The sequence below is a fragment of the Phyllostomus discolor genome, chromosome 2, assembly GCF_004126475.2.
Source record: "Phyllostomus discolor isolate MPI-MPIP mPhyDis1 chromosome 2, mPhyDis1.pri.v3, whole genome shotgun sequence".
NCBI lineage: Eukaryota > Metazoa > Chordata > Mammalia > Chiroptera > Phyllostomidae > Phyllostomus > Phyllostomus discolor.
This window is the reverse complement of record NC_040904.2, coordinates 8,548,148-8,567,828: the sequence shown is the minus strand read 5'-3', so window position 1 is coordinate 8,567,828 and position 19,681 is coordinate 8,548,148. Positions and strand designations below refer to the sequence as shown.

Below are 19,681 nucleotides of genomic sequence, written 5' to 3'. Positions count from 1 at the left end.
GGGGTGGGGTGGGAGCAGGGCCCTGGGGATGGGTGGGGCCCGGGGGCAGACGGGTCCGGACCCGCCGGGCGGCAGTGGGGGTAGGATGGGAGGAGCGGGGCTCCCGGACAGGTACTGGGCGGGGGAGAGGCGGGGGGCGGGGCAGCGCGGGGGCGCGCGGGCGCGGCGGCGGCCTGGCTCCTAACACCTCGGGATTGGTCGAGAGCTGGCCTTCCGCCCCCGCCTCTCAGCCAATCGTCTTCCAGCCACCCGCGGACGCAGGACCCGTCGGAGGCCCGCCAACCCCTGCTCGAGGCCTTGGGTCACAGGTGGCTCGCCGCCGGTCGCATCGCCTGGACGCGCCCCACACGCCCCCTTCCCGCGCTCGGTCTAGGTGAGCACCACTCGGCCCAGCCCTGCCCCAGACCTGGGCGGAGGGGTCGTCAGGGTACCGGGGCGCCCATCCCCCGCCGGAGTTGCATCATCTGTAGCCGCACGAGGCGGAGCTGGGCTGGCGACCCCTCCTGGTTCTGGGGACCCTCTCTCCCGCAATCCAGACCGTCCTGAAGCCGACGGTTCAGAGCTTGTGGGCCCGGGACCCCACCCCAACGGCGGGCTGCGGAGGACGGGAGCCCGCGAGCCCGCGAGCCTGGGACGGCCGCGCTGAGACAAGGGAGGGAATTATGGGGAGGGTGCCCGTCATTGATTTTTCGCCGCATTCCCGATAGGAAATGGCTGTTCCGCAGATTGTTCCTGTCTGCCCATTGCATAGGGTGGGGGTAAATGTTGATGTAGCTGCGCGGGCGGCAGTCGAGTTGCGTGCCCCTGAGGGGCAGGGGGCACGGGGGGCGCGTGGGGCCCTTCCCGGGCATGGTGTCAGGGGTGGGGAGCCAGGTGGGAACAAAAAACTCTTAGCCTCAGGATTATGATCCGACGGGGTCCAGAATCATTGGAGGGCCTCGGTCTCCCATCTGGAAATTCTCACTTCAAAAGACGAGTTTACTACCGTCTGCACCCTTGGCCCTAACTGTACCCCTTCCTGCTGACCAGTGCGCAAGTGTGGGGTGCCGTTGCCAGCACCATGACCTCAGGAGGGTCTTGCGGTTTAAGGGGTGGAAAGAGGTGGGGGCAGCCTGCTGTAGCCACTGGCAGCTGAGCCAGGCAGTGCAGGCCAGAGCCTGTGAGTTCGGACCGGGTAGCCAGGCAGCATGCCTCTGGGTTTTGTGGACCAGATCGATTTCCATCTGTGTTCCCAGCTGCTCCTTACCTTTCTGGAGGTTGCAAGTCGCCAGGAAAGAGAGGCCTGCATCTTGCTGGGGCCGAGTCCCCGTGGGATCGTGGCCAGTCCAGTGACCCAGCGAGCGCCCACTGGCCAGGGCAATGCCAGGCTGTTCACCTCTGGACAGTAGGGGTGGGGTGGGGGGCTTCTGCAAGATGGAAGAAACACCCCCCTCCCCCGCAGACGACAGAGGGAAGGTTCTGTTCCACTTACCAGCTGGGCTTGGCCAAGTAAAATTCATGCATGGATATAGCACAGTTTGAACGAGTATATCCACTCACTCATTGATGGACACTGGCTCCGCCTGCACATTTTGGCTGCTGCGAATAGTGCTGTTATGAATGTGGCGTGCAAATGTTTCCATTTTTTTTAATAGATGCCTAGAAGTTGAGTTGTGGGGGCCACCTGGTAGTTCGTTCTGTGGTTAACCCTTTGTGAAACCGCCGAAGTTGCCCAGAGCACCGGCGCCTGTTTCTGGGCTTGTTCTGCTGAGCCGATGGGACGAGTAGAGCCCCACACCCAGCGGGGCCAGGAGAGAGGCCAGGCCCGGCAGCCCCACCCCGGGCTCTTCTGCAGCGTTTGGGAATGGTCTCAACGGGTGGCTTCTCTTCCCCATCCCCCTGACAGGTCACATCATGCCTTCTGAGACACCTCAAGCCGAAGCGGGGGCAGCAGGGTGCCCCCACATGTCAGGGGCACACTCAGCGAAGGGGAGCCCAGAGCAGGGGCCTCCGGGGGACAAGGACAGCAAGGACCTCCTGTGGATCCGGCCCGATGCCCCGAGCAGGTGCTCCTGGAAGCTGGGCAGGCCCATCACCGAGTCCCCGCATCACCACACTGCCTTGTAAGTCCCTGTTTATGGTCACACGGTGGCTCATCTGTTACCTGGAGCGGGGGAGATTGTGGACGTGGGGTGCAACCAACCCCTCACTTGTAATCACTGTGATGGCCGGTGAGCTGCAGGATGGGGGCACTTTACAGATGAGGCAGCCGAGGCTCAGGGAGGCCAAGGCTTGTTTGCACCGTAGCCCAGCACCCGAGTCGGTGCCCCGTGAGAGTAGAGGCTGAATACCTACGTGGCGGTGCCCAAGCCACGCACTGTGAGTGACGGGTAGAGGGAAGCTTCTAGCCCAGGTCCGCCTGGCTGCACACTCATGTTTGAGGCGAGCGTGCATACGCTCAGCTACTAGGGTTAGCACCTTTCTACTCAACTCTAAGCCATACACATTTCTCCCGGTCATGAACTGGTTTTCGACAGCAGGCTCTTTTTGAGGTTGGACAGAGACTATTGGAGGAATAAACCATAACTTTTTAAAGCCTCCAGTGGGATTGAGATGTAGCAATAAGCTCGTTCTGAATACCCACAGTAGACACCGCTACACTTCATGTGGTCAGTACATCTGTATGAGGCACCCACTACATTTTGTGCCCTGTTCTAGGAGCATGGGATCCATGAGGGGCAAAGGGGGAAAAAAGACAGCATCCCTGGCCCACTGTGAAACTTAAATCAAGCTCACTAAATTTTAGGACTGTCTTTATTTTCATAGTATAGTCCCCCCAGAGTCAAAGGCTATGCCTTTTAGATGTTTGGCTCTCATTCTGTATAAACTCTTTTATCGACATTCGTGACTATTGATTTTAAAATCAGAACTGGGGGGTGGAGAGGAGGGTGCCCTTCTCTGTGGGGGTCAATGGGTAGGAATGGAAATTTACAAACCCAGAAGCTCCGAGCATTGACCATATCTCAGTGCTGGGTGCTTTGGAGGCCAAGTTGGCTGCTGGCCAGATAGGATGAACCCTCGTGCCAAAACAAACCAAACCAGGAAAAAAAAAAAAAACGAACTAAACCGAACCGAGCAGTGGGTGAAAGCTGGGGTGAGGCGGGGGTGTGGCTGCTGGGGGTAGGCAGGCGAGAGACACCTGGGCTCCTGAGGGCTGGGCGACCTAACTCTGAGTCTTGGGGTGGCAGGGCCTCTGCCCTCCCCAGCTGGTGAGACGGCGTTACTCCCGCACCTCACGTCCGGCCTGCTTACCCCGCGGTGCAAACCCTGCAGGGGTTGCCACCCGGTCCTGAGGCCTGGAGCCCCACACGGCTTGCCCCATTGCAGGTCCCGGCTGTGCGGGAGCCGGGCTCCAGCTCTTCTACCAGGGGGACACTGGACCATGCTTCTTGGCCTGCCCACTGCCCCCTGCCTGGTGGGCGTGGGCCTCAGCCTCTGCTGGCCGCTGCCACAGCCCCCTCGGGTCCGGTGTGCCTCGGCCACCCCCCAGCTCTCCAGTCCCTCCCCCCACGTGACTGTTCACCTCTGTCCAGCCTACGCTTTAACTAATGAACGAGTCAGCCCCCAGCGTGGCCCCAGGAACCTGGCCTCCCAAATAGGGTCAGGCGCCCTTTGCCCCCAGCCCAGGCTCTCCCTCTGCCCTGACGCCCTGCCTCTGGTGTGGCTGGCCCTCCCAGCGCCCTTTCACAGTGGAAGGGAGCAGGAGGATGCCAGCCTGCTGCCGGTTTGGGCCCCCTGGGGTGGGGGGAATGCAGCACTGGCCACCTGTCTCAGGACCCCTGGGGGGTGGGACCAGGAGTCACCCAGCCCTCGGGAGCTGGTGATGGGGGCTCGAGGAAGCCTGAGGACCTTGGAGGGTGTGTTGGACACCCCAGGGTGCAGGAAGCTGTTTCACTCCTCGAAACTCAGGCCAGTTGTGTATGTGTCTCCCTGGGTGTTCGGGGAGCACCCGCCCCTGAGGGCGAGGAGGAAAATCGCCGCAGGAGCCATGTAGGAAGCGCCGGGTCACGGTTCGCACACGCCCCAATGCTGTCCCTCCGCCGGCTTGGCAGGCGGAGACCGTCTGGGGCTGGGCCAGGCCCGGGCACATGAAGGCAGACAGTTGGCCCGTGAGAAGGAAACCCCACATAGGCCTGGAGGTCCACCTGGGACTTGGCCCTGGCCCTGACCCCAAGGACAAAGGGACCAATCCGAGGTCTTTGTTCTCTTGTCCTGAGTATCACGCTTCACAGCACCTGTGCCCGACACTTCCTGCGTGCGGGCAGGCGCTCCTCACAGTCAGTGCCACTGCCTGGTCGCCAGGCAGTCGGAAGGGGCTCCGCTCTGGGGTCACAGCAGTGTTCCGATCGGGGAGAAGAGGAGGAGGTGCGGAGGGGCGTGGTCAGAATCAGAGAAAGGAAAGGCGCTGACTGTCCCCAGAGAAGACTTTCTCAAAGGGCGGACTTGGGCCTGTCGTTTCGGAGTCCGCTTTTGTGTGTGGAAATGATTTAACGTCGGCATGTCCTGTGTCCCTTGCACCTAGCTGCCCGTCGATGGCTCCTTACATCGCCGTAGTGCATTTTCTTTCTCTCTGTCTGTCCCTTGCATGTCCCCCCAAAGGAATGCTTTGCTGGCAAAACTCATTATCTCCTTGAAGGCAAAGACAAATCAGCTCCCAGCCCTGGGTCCGAGCGACCTGACTCTGGAGAAAGAACATGAGGGAGCCAGGCCACAGTCCCCCCAGGGCACCCCAAGTTCTGCAGTGCACTATCAAACCTGGGCAGTGACCTCTGCAGTCCCCCCAGGGTGCCCCAAGTTCTGCAGCGCACTTTCAAACCTGGGCAATGACTTCCACAGTCCCCCCAGGGCACCCCAAGTTCTGCAGTGCACTGTCAAACCCAGGCAGTGACATTGGTGCAGCTGCCTGTTAACTAAGTTATGGACACGGTGCCCTTCATAGGGTTTTCGGGGGGTGTGTGTGTGTGTGTGTGTGTGATGGTGACTTTTTATCCTGTGTGCATATTTGTGTAACCACCGCCCAGGTCCCTCATTACAGCCAGGTCTTGGGTTTATTTTAAAGAATGTGCTGGATTGCCGAGACTGGTACCGCTTTGTTTTTCTGAATAATCATGGACTCCTCTGTTTTAGGACAAAATCCCCCAAAATCCTGCCAGATATCCTGAAGAAAATTGGAGACACCCCCATGGTGAGGATCAATAAGATCGGGAAGAACTTCGGCCTCAAGTGTGAACTCCGTGAGTGCTTGCTTCCCCCGTCCCGTGCCCGGCCCCACGGTGGCTCCCTGGGCTGGGGGTGCGGGGTGGGCCCCTTGGACCCTCGTGGGGTTAATGAATGACCGAGACTGGGTCAGATAAGATCGGGAAGAGCGTGCTGGAGGGCGGCCAGGCGGGCCTCCCTGGCGCCGGTGTCGGCAAGGAGGGGCCCTGCGAGCCGGGGCCCGAGGGTGACGGAGGGAGCGTGTGGAGCCCCGGGAAGCAGGCTCAGGCAGGCGGCACGGGTGGGCCTGAGCCAGGAAGGAGACTGGTGTCCCCCGGACAGTGCCGGAGGGGCCGGAGCCCGGGAGCAGAGTGAGGTCTTCAAGTTCTCTGTGGAGGGGTAGGCCGCCTGCCGTCAGGGCGATGTGACACTAGGGATGGCTTTCGTGACGAGGGTCTCCGTCATCGCCTGGTCATCGCCTGGGCAGGGAGCGGTCATCTCAGTGATCGGCTGCCCCTGTGGGGACACACAGTTCATCTGTCACTTACGAGACAGGAGCGGGAATGTGGGGGCTGTGTCTGGCCTCACCTTACCCTACACAAACAGGGGGGTCCTCCCCGAGCCTCACCTGTCGTTTGGGGACGGGGCCGCTGGGCAGGAGGGGCTTTCCTCACCGGCATTGTCTGCAGGGCAGGAACCCAAGTAGAGCTGCCACGTTGTCACAAACAGCAGACGCAGATACCCTGTGGGGGACCGGGCACCCTGGGGTGGAGTGGGCCTGAGGGGCAGGTGACCCTGAGGGGGAAGCAGGCCTTAGGAAGTGGCACCACCCAGGGGGGACTCAGGCCGGTGGCTGACACAGGACGGGGCGTCACCAGCAGAGTCCCCCGCTCCCCGCTGGGGAAAGAATTCCCTAAGAAGTGGTGAGCGACGCACGCTCTCGGGCAGTAGTGGGGCGCCCTGCGGGCCCCGTGCCCCAGGCCCGCTCAGCACTCTTTCCTCAGATGAGGGGGGTGGGGGCCCACTGCACCCGAGCTTGGCAGCAGCCCCAGTGCAGGTCTTGGTGTGTCCGTTTCGCACGTGGACAAGCCGAGGAGGCCGTCAGCTGGCCAGCTCTGGTCCCTGCTCCAGCGCTGGCCTTCCCTCGGGCTGCTCAGAGGGACTTAACTCGATGGTTCCGGTGTGAGACCTGGGAGGGCCCCGGGGCGCAGGCCACCCAGCAGTCAGGCTTCTGGGAGCCCCACACACACACATGCCCCTGCACACACACACACACACACCAGTGCACACACCCACATACACGTCCACACTTGGCCCCTGCAGGGGCCTCCCCGGCTCTGGGGGCTGACGCCTGTGGAGGGGGGGATTTCAGAAACCAGGACGCACTAGGTCAGAGGTTGTTGCGTTTTGAGTGTTGTAGGCCGGCACAGGGTCTTCCGGCCCCGCCCGGTGCCGCATCTCCCTCTTTTTGTGAACACTGCGAATTTTTAGGAGATGGGAGGGAGGGGGTGGTCTCAAGGGAAGAGCTGAGCAAAGGTTTCGGCACCGGAAGGACAGCGTGTTCTCTGGGCGGTGAAAGCGGTGGACAGCCTGTGGCACTGGGCAAGGGTGTCTCTGGGGGCAGGTGATGAGAGGTGGGCGTGGAGGGGTTTGCATCCTGGTCGGGAGTGTGACCGGGGGCTGTGGCCTCAGGGCATCAGGTTGTCCGGCAGGGGCCGTGGGGCAAGGCCAGGCCTTCCAGAGTACGAGGGGCTCAAATCGGCCAACTGCTGCACACCTGGCAGCTCCTGCTGGGACTGGGAGCCATCTACCCGGTCGGGGCTCCTTCCCTCGGGGCGGCCCCTGGTCCCTGGCAGGCGGGAGGAACACCTGCAGCTGTGGTGAGGGGTGGGCGTGGAGGGGGCCGATGTGCAGAAGAAATCGGGGAAGACCAGGCCCTCCGTCTTCGTCGGTGGGTCAGGTAGTGGAGGTGGCGGGGGAGGGCGGGCAGACGGCGGGGACCAGCTAGGGGTCCGGGCCTCTTCCCGTCTCACGACCATCTCTGGCTCCCAGTGGCCAAGTGCGAGTTCTTCAACGCGGGGGGGAGTGTGAAGGACCGGATCAGCCTGCGCATGGTCGAGGAGGCCGAGCGGGCTGGGACCCTGAAGCCCGGGGACACCATCATCGAGCCGACGTCTGGGAACACAGGTGTGTGCTGGGGCAAGCCAGGGTCCCCTGGCCAGGGCGACCGCAGCTGCGTGTGCCGGCCTGGCTGGCGGCCTCTTCCCCGGGCAGTTTCTCAGAGCACGCATGTGCACTGTACCTGCGTGTTCCTGCTTCCTCTGACATCCCACAGTCGGGCCTGCCTCGCTGATGTTTGCTGCCCGGGCGAGCAGCTGCCCCTGAGAGTAAAGATCCACCTTCATTCCCTGCAGCTGCCGTGTGGCGTAATCAACACACGTGCGTTCCCTCCCGGTCCTGGAGGCCGCAGCCTGCCCTCGGGGTTCCCAGGGCTGGTCCTCCTGAGGCCTGGCTCCTTGGCGTGTGGACGGCTGTCTTCCCCCCCGCGTCCTCACACGGTCGCCCCCTCTCCGTGTGTCTGTGCCCTCACCTCTTCTTCTTAGGGCACCAGTCATGTGCAATCAGGGACCACCCAGCGACCTCGTTTAACCATACTGCCCTCTTCTGAGACCAGTCTCCAAATACTGTCACTTTCTGAGATGAGGGGGCTGGGACTTCAACGTGGGAATTTTGGGGGACACAGGGCAGCCCATGACACTCTGCCATCCGGCCCCCAAGCCCCATGTCCTCCTCACATGCAGAGCACACCCCCTCCATCCCAGCAGCCCCCCGGGTCTGGACTCCCCCCAGCACCCGCTCTGCAGTCCGAGGTCTCGTCTAAGTCCAGTGCACTCGATGCAGGTTGCTCTCCACTGTGGCCTGTGAAACCGGACCAGTCACGAGCTTCCCAATACGGTGGTGGGACAGGCACAGGACAGAAGCCCCCTTTGCAAAAGAGAAATAGGAAAGGGGGGGTGCCAGGTCCCCAGCAAGCCTGAAACCTCGCTTGGCAAATTCCACTGGATCTTTTTTTTTTTAAGGTTTTATTTACTTTTTAGAGAGAGGGGAATGGCAGGGAGAAAGAGAGAAACACTGATGTGTGGTTGCCTTTTCCACACCCCCCACTGGGGACCAGGCCCACAACCCAGGCACGTGCCCTGACTGGGAATTGAACCCACCGCCCTTTGGTTCGCAGACCAGCACTCAATTCACTGAGCCACACCAGCCAGGGCCCGTTGGGTCTTAAGACTCGATAGTAATCCTCTTTGGTGTGGTGTTCTGTCCTCTGGGCAGTGGCCCCGGCCCCTCTGGACCCAGAGAGGAGGCCGCCCTGCTGACCTCTGCCTGCCCTCCGGGCCACTGTGCCTGCCCCTGAAGGACCGTGTGCGCACAGCCTGCCCACAACACTTGCTCTCACTGCTGCCGCCCCGAGCGCCCAGCCCATGGCATGGGCGCCCAGCAGAAGCTGGGGGATTGGAGCTTGTGTTTGCACCCCAGCTTCCCTCCCGTGAGCACACTTGCCTTCTACTTCATCTCTGCATTCTCCCTCTTGCCCCTGAGGGTGGAGAGGGACAACGTGGGGCTTTTGGGAGTCCGCAGAGCCCTCTCCTCGGGCCTTTGGGGCTCGCCTCTGGCCTCCCAGGCGGGGGCTGCAGGTGCATGGGCGGGGCCTCACCCGGCACCCGTGTGCTGTCGCCCGCAGGGATCGGGCTGGCCCTGGCCGCCGCGGTGAGGGGCTATCGCTGCATCATCGTGATGCCGGAGAAGATGAGCATGGAGAAGGTAGGCCGGCGGCGGGCTGTCTCCCAGGGCCCCTGCCCCAGCCCGGGAGGCCTGGTGAGTGGAAACAGGCTCCGTTTCTTGGCAGGTGGACGTGCTGCGGGCCCTGGGGGCGGAGATTGTGAGGACACCCACCAATGCCAGGTTCGACTCCCCCGAGTCCCACGTGGGCGTGGCGTGGAGGCTGAAGAACGAGATCCCCAATTCTCACATCCTGGACCAGGTGGGGTTCAGGGCTGGGGTGGGTGTGCGCTCGGAGTGCGGACTCCTCCAGGTGGGGCACCCCTGGGGGCCTCGGCGTGGGGTTGGTGTTGCATCTGTAGCAAGAATGAGGGCTGCAAAGTGACTGACGCAGCGAGTGGCACGGGGTTGCCGACTCCCGGCCGGGTAGGGCCTCCGGCCTGGGCCCAGCCTTTGGCCCTGCGTCAGGCTCTGCTCATCACCCTGGGTGACAGTGCCCTTTGCTGAGGACCCTGGATGCTCTCTGCAGGCATAAAAACACTTTTTTACTAGAAGCTCTTCCGCCTCACTAATTTCGTTCCTGGGCTAGTTCTCGAGTTGCATCTTCTGAAGAGCTGGATGTGAGGTTTTGTGTCCGCTGAGGCTCCTGAAACTCCCTGTGCCATTGGCCCCTCTTCCCTGGGCTGCCGGAACCCCTCTGGCTTGCGCTGAGCTCATCTGCCTGTTTGCCGGATGCGCTGTGGCTGCTGCCACTTCAGTGTCCTTGACCTTCACTCACAGCTCCTTTGCTCTCCCACCACACAGTACCGCAACGTCAACAACCCCGTCGCTCACTACGACAGCACGGCCGAGGAGATCCTGCAGCAGTGCGACGGTGCGTACTGCCACCCTCGCCCCTCTGTGTGCCTTCCCTGCCCCTCTCTCTGGCTGCCTGGGAGTGTACACGTCACTCACCTGCTTCTTGGTGAACTCCTATTCATCCTTCAGAACCCAGATCAAATGCCCCCTCTCTGTGAAATGCGAATTTTTCTAGAGCACGTTCCTGCTTCTGTTGTGCTATCTTGGACTTTGTGTGTGCCTCTCCTAAATGCCAAGCAGATCACACAGTGACATTTGTCTACCCAGCAGCCTGTCCTTCAGAGCTGCAGGAGCTCCTGCACGTGGGGGACGAGCGTGTCCTGGGCTGGCGCCGGGCTCACAGCTGGTGCTGGGCTTCACGTTGCTGAGTGGCACTGGGCATCAAGCCCTCACTTGGGCGCTGAACTCCATACTCAGGCTTTCTCATCGCCAGAGCCCGGGCGGGGGTGTCAGTGATTAGCTTCCCATCCGTACAGACGTGAGGCTCCGGGGACACTTCCTGTTTGGCGTCTGCGCTTGGCGCTGGCTTACGGGCAGCCTCATTCCACGCCCGGGAGCCAGGCAGCGAGGTGCAGGCATGTGCTCGCCCGGGTTTTACGTGTGGGAATGCTCTCTTTTGGCAAACTTGGCCCCCGTGTCGGCACGAGGGCCCGCTCACACCCGTCTGCAGGACGCCCGGCGGGCACTGGGCAGCGGCAGAGCCCGGGGGGTTTCCGAGCTGAGCCAGGGTGACGGGATCTGTCCTTCGTGATTCAGTTCGCTGGTTCACAGTGTCCGAAACCAAACAGCGCAGGAAGGTACCTCGTGAGGAGCCCCGCTGTGTCCTGTCCCCCCAGGTAGCCACCACGTCTGTCCTTCCCACACTTCCAGACAGGCTTTACACCGAATAGAGATTCAGGGGCCGAGGGTCATTAGCAAAGACCTGAGGGAAGCTCACTGTGGCCCAGTGACGGAGCGCTTCCCAAAGACAATGGTGGAGGAAAGCTGGGGAAACTGGAGAACGGTTTTTCTTCTGACCCTTTTTTATGACCCACCTTCATTTGGGTCGAGTGTGTTTCCACTTACTGTTAGAATGCTCTTCCTGATGTGGCTTGTCCCCCATCAGGGAAGCTGGACATGCTGGTGGCTTCAGCGGGCACAGGCGGCACCATCACGGGCATCGCCAGGAAGCTAAAGGAGAAGTGTCCCGGATGCAAAGTGAGTGACCCGGGGTTGCTGGGGTCGGGGAGGGGAGGGGAGGAGAGGAGGGGGGGTTGCAGGCCCCGCCCATTAGATAGAGGGACCCCGACAATCCAGTGAGCTGGGGGTGGGAGTTGGTTTGGGTGCCCCCAGGGGCCACTAAGGAGCTCTAAGCTCTCAGGTTCAGGTCCTGCGTCCACCCTATCTGGGCTCTGAGAGGCAGGCAGGGCTCGGGGTTTGGAGTTGGGTGGGCTGGGGCGGGGCTCACAGAAATGCCCTCTGGTGGTGCTGGGCCCCCTTCCTCCCTCCGTCCGCCTCCCTGCTGGCCAGGAAGGGGTCCTTGCCCAGCACTGCTCCTCGTGCCCGAGGCTGCGGCGGCCCCGGGACGTTCTCTGCAGGAGGAGCTTCTTGGAAACCACTCCCCCCGCTGTCCCCTTGAGCTGGGATTACTCCAGCTCCGGGGCTTCTGGGTTCTGAGCTGGGAGCCGGGAACGGGGAACGAGACCTGCCCCCCACAGGCAGATCATTAGCGGGCGCCCATTACTCCGGTCTTGACCCCCGGTGATGGCTGGGCTCGTCCTGAGGAGGCTTGGTGGACACGGGCCCTGATGCCGCCCCCTCTGTAGATCATCGGGGTGGACCCCGAAGGCTCCATCCTTGCGGAGCCCGAGGAGCTGAACCAGACGGAGGTGACAGCCTACGAGGTGGAGGGGATCGGCTACGACTTCATCCCCACGGTGCTGGACCGGTCGGTAGGTGGGGCCCGGGTGACCGGTTCCAGTCCCCAGGGCTCGCTGTGTAACCAGCTTGCACGCTTGCATGCCTGGCTGACCACTGGTGCCCGGCCTGGCTTTCCTGCTGAGGAAGGGGCAGAAACAGGACGGCATATAAACAGGTGCAAGACATGCAGTCTCGAAGGTCAATACCAGATAACATCCTGCACGTACCCAAGTACATGATGTGTGACCTTGCTGGGCAAAGACTCCAGCAGGTTTGGCTTTGGCCCACGTGCACAGGTGAGGCCCCTGCAGAGGGAGGGGCTTCAGGCGGGTAAGCAAGGAGGACGTGGGGGAGGTAAGGACCCCAGAACAGGCTCTTTCCAGGGACGCAGTAAGGGGCTTCAGTTGGGGGACGTAGAGCCCAGCCTGCAGGCCCTGTGGCCGTTCGGCAGGAGCCAGCAGGCCATTTTAACTGCCACGTGCAGAGTGCGTCACACCAGGGAGAGGCAGAAAGTTCCGAGGGTGTAGACATGAGTCTCAGACCCCAGCACGGGGGCCGGGCTGTGTCCGCTGAGGGTCGCAGCCACCCAGACTGCGGCTGTGTGTGCAGCTGCAAATACGGCCAGGGGGCCCCGGCCCCGCCGCACACTGCCTGAGCCCCTCCTGGAGCTGGCGGTCTGGGCCCTGCCCGCAGGTGGTGGACAAGTGGTTCAAGTGCAACGACGAGGAGTCCTTCGCCTTCGCCCGCATGCTGATCGCGCAGGAGGGGCTGCTGTGTGGTGAGTGGGTGGGTGGCAGCGGGTGCGAAGGACCGGTGGGGGCCCACCTCCGCCAGCTTCCAGTGCGCTTGGTCCAGGGCACCCTCCTTCCAAGGTGGTGACAGCTTCCCCGAGTGCTGTCCGTCTGTCCTGGACCTTTAGGAGGTCGGCCGGCCTGTCCTCCAGCTCGGTGCCCTCTTCCCAGGGAGGCAGGAGCGCCCTCCCACAGTGGCTGGAGCTCTGGGGCAACATTCCCGGGCCACGTGCTCTGTTTTCTGTGTGTAACGACCTCGCTGACGGGGGTGCATGGCATGAAGCCCGAGAAGGGTCTGGGGACACAGCTTGACACACAAAAGCAGCAGCTGTTGGCTTTGCGCTCCTGGGAGAGTCAGCAGTGGGGACCGGCGTGTGGCCCCCCAGCGGTGACCTAGCAGTGCTGTCATTGGTGCATGTGTGTTTTGGGGCCAGAGAGCTCGGGACATGGGGGTTTTTCAGTCAAGACTAGCATTGCCCTTGGGGTGGGGGCTCCCCATCAGTGGGGGTACCAGGCTGGGGTGGGATGCTGGGAGAGGCTAGAGGGTGTCCATCCCGAGGGCCCCCACGGCCAGGAGGTGGGACAAGGCTCCTGCCTGCTTACTTCCCCCGGACACAGGTGGGTCTGACACCGGCCCTCTCGGCAGGTGGCAGTGCCGGCAGCGCCATGGCGGTGGCCGTGAAGGCGGCCCAGGAGCTGCGGGAGGGCCAGCGCTGTGTGGTGATTCTGCCCGACTCCATCCGGAACTACATGTAAGAAACACCCCCGCCGCCCAAGTCCTGTCCTTCCTGGCACCCCCTGGGCGCTGCGGTTGTCGCTCTGCTGCATCTCAGGAGATCTAACGGCGGGGGGGCGGGGCTGGGGGCGGGGCCCTGCAGGTTCTGCTCCCACCCTCCTGGGCCATGGCTCCCCCCCACATCTCGGGGGCCCATGTTTTCCCTGCCTGCCGTGTCCACGTCTAGGGTCTTCTAGATGCTTTTAAACACAGTGCATGCCCGTGGTGGCAGAGCCCACAAGCCTGCTCCCACCGCCAGCCCCCCGTACCCCCATTGCTCATGTGAGACCTCTAGGCCTAATGCACCAGCTGAGGGAGGGTGAGGACGCGGCGCCCTAAGAAGGCCTCTGCCCCACTGCCCCACTTGCCCATTGCGTCACCCACACTCTGGCCGCAACCCATGCATGTGCCCTGACCCGGAATCAGACCGGCAACCTTTGGCTTTGCGGGCCAACGCTCGACCCACTGATCCATGTGGCCAGGGTGGTACTGGGCTTTCTGTGAGAACCGTGCCCCTTGGTGTGAGTGCAGATGGTGGTGAGCCCCCCCGCCCGACCCTGCTGACCTCCCGACGCCTGCAGGTCCAAGTTCCTGAGCGACAGGTGGATGCTGCAGAAGGGCTTCCTGAAGGAGGAGGACCTCACGGTGAAGAGGCCCTGGTGAGGACGCCTCTGAGCAGGGACCACACCCCCGGGACCGCCTTCGGAACCCCCGTCCCCAGGACCTGGGGCACCTGGGCTGTCCCACGCCTGGCTGGTCGTCCCCGTGGTCTCCCTGTATGATGTTGCCCTTGTGTCCACGTGCTTGTCCTTGACTCCCACCTGCCCTGCTCTCTTCCCTCAGGTGGTGGCACCTCACAGTTCAGGAGCTGAGCCTGTCGGCGCCGCTGACGGTGCTGCCCACGGTCACCTGCGAGCACACCATCGAGATCCTCCGGGAGAAGGGCTTCGACCAGGCGCCCGTGGTCGATGAGTCGGGGTTAGTCTCAGCCACGCTCCTGGACAGGGCTGGCCAGCTGACCTTAGTGTCTGCATGGGAATGTCCGGAGCAATGGACCACGCCCCCTGGACATCATGTCCTTGAACACTGGCCGGGGCGGGGGGCTGGCCATGTTGATCCCCCACGTCCCACCGCACTGCACGTAGTGTGAGCACAGGGGGCAGCGGGCAGTCCCTGGCCTTGCTCTGAGGAGAGGTCTCAGTGGACGGGCTGGCAGACATGGCCCAGTGACCAACTGTCACGGTTCTCCTGGGACTGTCCCAGTTCTGGCACTAGAAGTCCCATGTCCGAGAACACTGACACCACCCGTCAGACGGAAATACCCAAAGGACTCGCTGGTGTACTCTCTGCCCGCATCGGACGGGCAGGTCCAGGGCAGGGCATCTGGTCACATGTGTGCTCTCAGCAGACAGGTGTTGACGTGTAGGGGACATTCCACATTCTGCCAAAGGGCACGCTGACGCCGAGGGAGGGAGGGTTAGGGAGGCTGGGGGCGTGCTCGGCCGTCTCCCCTGCCCTGACCCCGCCCTGCCTTCCCCAGGGCGATCCTGGGGATGGTGACTCTGGGGAACATGCTGTCCTGCCTGCTCGCGGGGAAGGTGCAGCCGTCCGACCAAGTTCACAAAGTCATCTACAAGCAGTTCAAACAGGTGAGCGCCGGTTCTCTGGAGCAGCGGGCACCGAGGCCCCTTCTGTCCCTGGAGGCGGGCGCCGCGGTCCCTACACAAGGGGGCGTTTTCCCTTTTCGGGAAGGGCTGAGAACTGGAATCCCTGCGCGGGCAGCCTTTCTCACGGGCTCGTTCACAGCGACAGGAACGCAATATTCCTGTGGCTTTTCCCAGCTGATGGCTCGCCCAGTGTATTTTCCTTTCTTTTTATTTAAATTTTAATCATTGTTTACAGTTTTCTGTCCTTTACTCCCATTCCAGCCCACCCACCCATCCCTCTCCACCTCCCTCCTATTTCCACGCCCCCCCCCCCTAGTTTTTGTCCATGTGTCCTTTATGCTTGTTCCTGCAGACCCTTCCCATTCTCCCCTGAAATTCCCTCTTCTCTCCCCTCCAGTCACCGTCAGCCTGTCCTCTATTTCAGTGTCTTTGGTTATATTTTGCTTGTTTGTTTGTTTGTTTTGTTGTTTAGGTTCCTGTTAAAGGTGAGGTCACATGGTATTTGTCCCTCACCACCTGGCTTATTTCACTTAGCATAATGCTTTCCAGCTCCATCCATGCTGTTGCAAAGGGGAGGAGCTCCTTCTTTCTGCTGCATAGAATTCCCCTGTGTAAATGTACCAGTGCATCTTTCTGTGTGCCATGTCGGCCTCTTGAGTCCTGCGTTGTGTCTACATCTGCAAAAGGCTGCAGAGGCAGCTTGTGGAGTGACGCCCGCCTCTCCTACTGCCTTGTGTTCCTTCCCTCAGCCGGCCTGGCTGCCCCCAACCCCCACCATGAGCACTGACCACAGCTTCTCTTCCAGATCCACCTGACGGACCCGCTGGGCACGCTCTCACGCATCCTGGAGATGGACCACTTCGCCCTGGTGGTCCATGAGCAGATCCAGTGTAAGTGGGGTGGGGGGCAGGGTGGGGGTGTGGAGCCCTGCCAGGTGCTGGCCACCGAGGCCCAGCCCCAGGCTCCTGCATGCCCTTTGCTGCCGTGAGCTCCTGTGGGGCAGGGGGGCCCTGGTGCCTCACCAGCATGTGGGTGGCAGTGGTGTGGACCCACCCTCCCAGCCTCGGGCACGGTTCTCAGTGGGAACTCCTCCGTGGGCCAGGCCTGGTTGCCCACGATGGTGAGGGTTGCAGAAATCACGAGAATTGGGAGCGCCCTGGAGCCTGCCCCGCCCCCACCCCCAGCTGAGGGCCATCAGGGCCTGGGCGGCCGAGTCTAACCCCTCTCCCGTCCTTGGCTCCACAGCACAGGACCAGGCCTTGGCAGGAGTGGTGGGGGGGCCCGCAGGTATGTACGCCAGCTGTCCCCACCTGGGAAGTGGCTCTGCTGTCAGGACTGTGGCTCCAAGGGCAGAGGAGGGCGTCTGGGCACCAGACCCCAGAGCTTGGAGGGGTGGTTCTTCTTTGTCTCACGTTTACTTGTATTTGAGCACACCCTACCCCCTGGATACTGTGAGTTCCAGCGTCAGGGCCCACAAACGGAGTGTCCTTGGGCACGGCCACACCCGATACTGTGTCCATGGCTGCCTCGTGCTGCCGGCAGAGCCGGCGGTTGTGACGGACACGGCCCTTCACGGAGGTGCCCGACCCGCTGTGCCCGAAGGTCTGGAGGGCCAGGTGGCAGGGGCGGCACACACTGCCCCCCCCCCCCTGCAGAGGCCGCGCTCCTCCTGCGTGCCACCTTGCCTAGAAGTCCCTGAAACTCGGGTAGCTGGTCCCCTCGGGGCCTCCCGTGGGTTTCCTGAGGTGCCCTGAGTAGGCCAGCAGGGTGCCTGGCTCCTCTGTGTCTCCCGCTCCCCTAGCCTAGGGACAGATGGCCCTGGAGTCCTTAGGATGGGGTCTGGAGGGACAAACGTGGCCTGGGCACTTCCCGCCATCCCTCAGCGTCACCTGGCTCTTCGTGTTTCATGGCGACTGCATCAGGGCTGTCCTGAGAAACGCCCAGCAGGATGTGTGTGTGCAGAGAGGGGTGTTAGACGGACTGGCTCGCGTGACACGTTTGCCAGGTCCCAGGATCTGCCCAGGGAGCGGGCAGACTCGAGACCCAGGAGGAGCCAATGTTTCAGTTCAAGCCCAAAGGCTGGGGAAGTCCCCTCTTCCTGGGGGAGCATCAGCCTTTTTGTTCCTTTAAGGCCTTCGACTGATTGGATGAGGCTCACCCACACCAGGGAGGGCAACCTGCTTTTTTCAGTCTACTGAGAAAAGCTCATCAAGAAACACCCAGAATTATGTCTGACCAAATCTGAGCTGAGCGCTGCGTGGCCCCCTCAGGTGGAGCCGTCTCAACCACCCCTGCTGTCCGGGGGGCGGGCATCCGTCCTGAGCCCGAGAGAGCAGCACGGGTTTGAGGACAGTCACGGGCCAGCGGTGGGAGCTGATGCAGCTCGTGGGTGTGCTTGGTGGTGCCGTTTTGTGCTGGGACTCGAGCCTGCGGCACCCAGACAGACCCTCAGGCTGCTCTCAATCAGTGAGGCCCCTGCCCACGTGGCCAGTGGGCGAGGCGCAGAGAGGGCAGCGCCCTGCTCGCTTCAGCTGCACCCAGGTGGCTCCTGTCAGGGGAAGAAGGCCCAGGTGCTTGGGCTTCCGTGGGCGTGGCCAGGTGCTGCAGACGCTGGGGCCCACACTCTGTGGTTCAGCCTCTCAGAGCGCCTGGGGCGGGTGTGGCTCCACGCAGAGGTGCCTTTAACCCACTGCCTTGTTCCGTCCTCAGACCACAGCCACGGGAAGTCCAGCAAGAGGCAGATGGTGTTCGGGGTCGTCACCGCCATTGACCTGCTGAACTTCGTGGCTGCCCGGGAGCGGGACCGGAAGACCAAGTCAGCAGGAGCCTCGGAACCCAGAGCTGGCGGGGCCGCGGCCCAGCTCTGACTCCGCGCACGCCGCCTGCTCTTTGGCTCTCTCGAACACTAACCAACAAGCCGTGTGCCTTCCAGCCACCGGCGGTGGGCACCGCCCCGCTGCCAGGGGCAGCAAGGAGCAGGTGTAGGAGGCTCAGCCGGAGGCCAGTGGAAATGTTCATTTCCCTTTTATTAATCCCTGACCCTTGGAGAAGTAGAATGTGCTCTTCTTTACCTTTCTGTTAAAGTGTTTCAACAAGGAAATCGCATTGGAAGGGACCTCAGCCGGGTTGACGAATCCGTGCAATGGCGGGGCCAGAGTGGACCGGAGGTGGGAGGAAGTGCCTTTTCCAGAGGAGGATCGGGGTGGGGGGGGGGAGCAGCAGAGGGGGCCCAGGAAGCATGGGTCGGCTCAGTGACCCTCGCGCGGCTTTCTGCCGGGGGCGGGTTTGGTTAGAGGGGCTTGAGTGTTCGGGGTCTTTAAATTGAGGTGCAATTCACATACCTAAAATGAACAGGTTTTAAATGTATGATTCAGTGGCGTTTATTACATTCAAGATGTTGTACAGCTACCAGTTCTGTCAAGTCCCCAGACATTTTCCTCTGCCCCTCCCCTCCCCTGTCTCCTGGCAACCACCGATCTGCTGTCTGTCTATATGGGTTACCTGTTTGAGATATTTTGGATAAATGGGATCATACAATCTGTGGCCTTATGTCTGGCTTATTTTACCTAACAGGTTTTTCAAGGTTTGTTCGGTAGGTGTCAGAACTTTCTTTTTATGGCTGATTAACATTCCACTCCCCAATTGTTGGACACTTAGGTTGCTTCCACTCTCCGGCTATTGTGAATCGTGCTGCTGTGAACATCGATATAACGGATTTGTTTGAGCATTTTCAATAGTTTGGGGTGTGGACCCCAGGACTAGAACTGCGGGGTCGTGGGATAACTCTATGGTTGACATTCACAGGAGCTGCCCAACTGTCCCGCGGTGGTTGTGCCGTTTTGCATTCTCACGAGCAATGCACAGATCTTCTGGTTTCTCCTCGTCTCTACCAACACTTATTTTTTTTACAGTTACGGTAGTGGGTATGCTGTGGCATCTCGCGGTTTCGGTCTGCCTTTCCCTGATGACCAGGGACACTGGGCTTCCTTTTGTCTGTGTGTCTGTTTTGGAGAAATGCCTGTGCAGGCCCTTTGGCGGTTTTTAAAGTGGGTTGTCTCTGGTTGCTCGGCTGTAGGAGTTCTTCGTGTATTCTGGAACTAGACCCCCACCGGAATTCCGAGTGACAGGAATCTTCTCCCATTCTGCTGGGTGTCTTTCCCTTTCTTGATAAAACTTTGGGGCCCGACAGTTTTGCAGTTTGATGATGTCTAATGTATCCATTTCTTTTTGTTTTTCTTTTGGAATTCTACCTAAGAACTCATTGTTAAGTCCAAGGTAATGAAAATGTGCTCTTGTTTTCTTGAGTTTTATACTTTTAGCTCAAAGTTAGCTCATTTTAATTCTTATACATGGTGTGAGGGAGGGGTCCAACTCCACCCTTTTGCATATGGGGATCCATTTGTGTCCACTTATTGAAGAAACGTTCTTTCCCCACTGACTGGTCGTGGCACTCTTGCTGAAAATCAGTTGGCCATAGACGTATGGGTTTACTTCTAGACTCTCAGTTCGATCCCACTGGTCTGCATGTTTATCTATAAGCCGGTGCCACACTGTTCTCATTATTGTAGTTTTGTACTATGCTTTGAAGTCAGAAAGTGTGTCCCCTCAATCTTTGTTCATTTTCAATATTGTTTTAGAAATCATGATGCCTTGTGATGCATTTTTCCTGTTTTTCG

General features: G+C 61.1%; 1 protein-coding gene across 2 annotated transcripts; it reads left to right on the top strand.

Annotated features, from left to right (window-relative positions):
• The first annotated feature begins 235 nt into the window (after positions 1 to 235).
• Positions 236 to 18,431, top strand: CBS (cystathionine beta-synthase). 2 transcript variants are annotated; one of them, XM_028504485.2, is made up of 17 exons: positions 236 to 373; positions 1,886 to 2,102; positions 5,167 to 5,273; positions 7,288 to 7,422; positions 8,978 to 9,057; positions 9,143 to 9,277; positions 9,820 to 9,889; positions 10,979 to 11,070; positions 11,679 to 11,804; positions 12,466 to 12,550; positions 13,210 to 13,315; positions 13,920 to 13,997; positions 14,182 to 14,316; positions 14,879 to 14,987; positions 15,811 to 15,895; positions 16,251 to 16,292; positions 17,715 to 18,431. In XM_028504485.2, exons 2-17 carry the CDS (start codon positions 1,894 to 1,896, stop codon positions 17,870 to 17,872), a joined length of 1,752 nt encoding a protein of 583 aa, XP_028360286.1. In that variant the 5' UTR covers positions 236 to 373; positions 1,886 to 1,893; the 3' UTR covers positions 17,873 to 18,431. The 2 variants fall into 2 exon arrangements, with proteins under 2 accessions (XP_028360286.1, XP_028360287.1); XM_028504486.2 differs by lacking the exon at positions 16,251 to 16,292.
• The last annotated feature ends 1,250 nt before the right edge of the window (positions 18,432 to 19,681 follow it).

Bases quoted from the DNA above. Each gene is read 5' to 3' on its own strand.
- CBS (XM_028504485.2), top strand. From the start codon at position 1,894: ATGCCTTCTGAGACACCTCAAGCCGAAGCGGGGGCAGCAGGGTGCCCC. The intron at 9,278-9,819 runs GTGGGGTTCAGG...CCCACCACACAG, and splicing joins ATTCTCACATCCTGGACCAG to TACCGCAACGTCAACAACCC. The intron at 14,317-14,878 runs GTTAGTCTCAGC...TGCCTTCCCCAG, and splicing joins CCCGTGGTCGATGAGTCGGG to GGCGATCCTGGGGATGGTGA.